Source organism: Branchiostoma belcheri, unplaced genomic scaffold (assembly GCF_001625305.1).
Source record: "Branchiostoma belcheri isolate BF01 breed outbred unplaced genomic scaffold, Haploidv18h27 scaffold55, whole genome shotgun sequence".
NCBI lineage: Eukaryota > Metazoa > Chordata > Leptocardii > Amphioxiformes > Branchiostomatidae > Branchiostoma > Branchiostoma belcheri.
The window spans coordinates 2207329-2210204 of NW_017804187.1; the positions used below are offsets into that span (position 1 = coordinate 2207329).

A 2876-nucleotide genomic window follows, 5' to 3' on the forward strand; every position below is an offset into this window, starting at 1 on the left:
ATAACGGCACTCAACATGCCCAGTTACCTAGAATACAACAGAGAACAATGACTTTCAGCTGCAAACACATTTGAAAACAGCCTCCAATACTTCTCTGTACGTGACATAACGGCTGTTTCTAATTAGCGACCAAACCCTGTATCTGCCTGAAGGACATTCTAAACAATGGTTCATCTGCAGCCAGTCCCAAAAACCTATTAAATGTAGGGGTGCTTCTGAAATATTACATTGACCACGAAAACAGCTACAGTAGAAATAAAAATACGGGCATCATCACAGGCATGCCTGCAGATCAAATTATATGCTGATGAAACAAAGGGAACCGTGAGTTTTACCTGCGAATGCGAAAAATGACTGACCACAATACTCCTGCAGGAGGGATACCTCCTTTACGGAGTAACAACTTCAGCCACAAGCTTACATACTGTGTGCTGTTCCCCTCAGGTTGACCTTCAGTGCTGGATGGTTCTGTTCTTCTCGCGGGACGAGAGCAAAGCGAATGACTTCATCACGATGATGAAGAAGGTGTGCCCCTCCCTGGGGATCCGGGTCAACAACCCGCTACAGTTCCGCCTGGAGAACGACCGAACGGAGACCTACCTGCGCATCATACGCGATAACCTCAAGCCTCAGGTCTGTGTGTGTGTGTGTGTTTGTTAATTTAGATCTCCATTTATACATCACTAATCTTCCTGGTGTCTAAGTATGACAACATGATAACAAACCTTACTGTGTCTCTTCAGCTTGAATCTGAGCAAATTTTGGAAGAAGTAATACAACAAAAACACTTTAAGCCATAAAACAGTTACTGAAGAAACTGGATATGATTTTGGAAATAGTCAGACGTTTCAGCTAGTATCCAATACCTTTAGTCAGTGACAAGAGACTGCAGGAGAAATGCAGGTTTGTAAGCACAAAACACTGTAAGTTAACTGCTGTATGCTACTCGACACATTCAAATATTAAGCTGCAACTGTTGTGATGACTTCAAAAAGGAAAATAAGTGAATTTTGAGTCACTGTGAAACCCTGACATTGTTGTTGTTCCACAGGTGCAGTTGGTGGTGTGTATATTCCCCACCTCTCGTGACGATCGATACAGCGCTGTCAAGAAACTCTGCTGTGTGGACTCCCCTGTTCCATCTCAGGTAGGGCAGAACTTTTTAATGTTTACCTTTGGAGAGAGAAAACATATTGTTTTTGCTACGTTTCTTCTTTTCCAAGCATGTCAGGTCACTGACCTGGACCAGATCTCTGTCACTGTGGTAACTGGTGCTGTAGCAGACACCCTGTGGTGTTGGGTTACATTATGTAGTAATAGGCTGAACAGAGTTTGGAGGGGCTGGTCACCATATATGTAAATGTGTAATAATGTGTAAGAGCAGTAGTTTATTAGGCTAGACCATGTTAAAGTAAACATTATGCATTTGCTTTGCAAGTGTTACCTTCCTAGTTGAATCATTGTATGTCACAAATATTTTTATATGCATAATTCACTATATACAAGTCTATCATCTCCTACGGGTATTTCTCTCAATGGATTTAAATTGAAAATTCAAGTACATTTTTGTACATTTTTCCCCAGGTTATAAATGCGAAGACGATCTCTATGCAGCAGAAGCTCCGGTCGGTGACACAAAAGATTGCCCTCCAGATCAACGCTAAGCTGGGGGGCGAGCTTTGGGCGCTGGAGATCCCATTGGTCAGGCTTTCCTTTTTTTACCTTACAAATCTTGAGTCATGAGAGTATTTTCAAATAATATGAAGTCCCTCACTATTGTTTTTATTGTCTTAATTTCGATGCCCTCATTGTCTTAATTTCAATGCCCTCATTGTCTTCATTGTCTTAATTTCGATGCCCTTTGGCCCAAAAGGGCATCAAAATTAATCTAATCTTCCAGGGTTGGTACAATTACTTTTCTTTACTTTACTTTACTTTAGGATTCATACAATGAATACTATAAAGCCAAGGGTGACAAATAATATAAAACAATTTTGCTTATTCAGCAGTAGTTGCTATTTGGTGGAAAGTGGGTATAAGACATTATCTTAAATGTCCCCTCATAATTTTGTTCATGCACAAAAACTTTCTGCCAGCCTCATTTGCTAACGTTTTTTCTCTTGTCTGTAGTTCTACCCAATCCTACTCGAATAGTGTGTAGTTTAAGAGAACATAGAGATACCCAGGAATGATTATGTAGTCTGCTTTTATAAGGTCTAAAATGTGTGTCTGACATTTTTCTTTCAGAAAAACATCATGGTGATCGGTATCGATGTCTATCACGAAGCGAAGAAGGGGGTGAGGTCCGTGGCTGGATTTGTTGCCAGCACAAACCGGTAAGGCCTGTTTATGTTTCTTAAGATGTACCACATTTGTGGAAGTATTGACATAACAGGTGACTATCAAGGATTCAAGGATGTCAAACCTGAGACCCGACTGTAAGGTTTAAGCCACTCACACCGGGAAGGACCTCTGCTCCTTTCAATAAGTGTGGTGGTATCTTAAACGTGCACAGCTTTACATCCTATCAGATTGACATCCCTAACTGAAGCTAGGTATCAATTCTCAGTGTATGATTTGTATATGTTATGTTCCTGTGTGTCATGCAGTGTTTTATTAACGTAGGACCACAGGAAAAATAGCAGCTATGTATGCTGATTGTTGATCCAAATGAACTCAAACTGTTAAAAGTGCTTGAACAATCTTCACGTTGTTATCCTCTTTTCTCCAAACAAATAAGGTCACCGACCTGGTCCAGGTGTCTGTCACCATGCAGGGTTCTCCCCAGAAAATTTTAGTATGAGGGAGGAAACTTACCGAGCACACACTAAGCGACGCGCAACGCGCGTCCTTGGGGGGGTGTCCGTAGGGGGGGT

General features: G+C 41.3%; 1 protein-coding gene across 1 annotated transcript in view; it reads left to right on the forward strand.

Annotated features, from left to right (window-relative positions):
- The window catches only part of LOC109481338 (piwi-like protein 2), a 16760-nt gene that overhangs the window by 4369 nt on the left and 9515 nt on the right, over nucleotides 1–2876 (forward strand). Inside the window, exons 8-12 of the mRNA XM_019783869.1 lie at nucleotides 81–96; nucleotides 445–633; nucleotides 1052–1147; nucleotides 1585–1701; nucleotides 2248–2336. Coding sequence (XP_019639428.1) covers nucleotides 81–96; nucleotides 445–633; nucleotides 1052–1147; nucleotides 1585–1701; nucleotides 2248–2336 — 507 coding nt within the window. The remainder of the gene's footprint in view (nucleotides 1–80; nucleotides 97–444; nucleotides 634–1051; nucleotides 1148–1584; nucleotides 1702–2247; nucleotides 2337–2876) is intronic.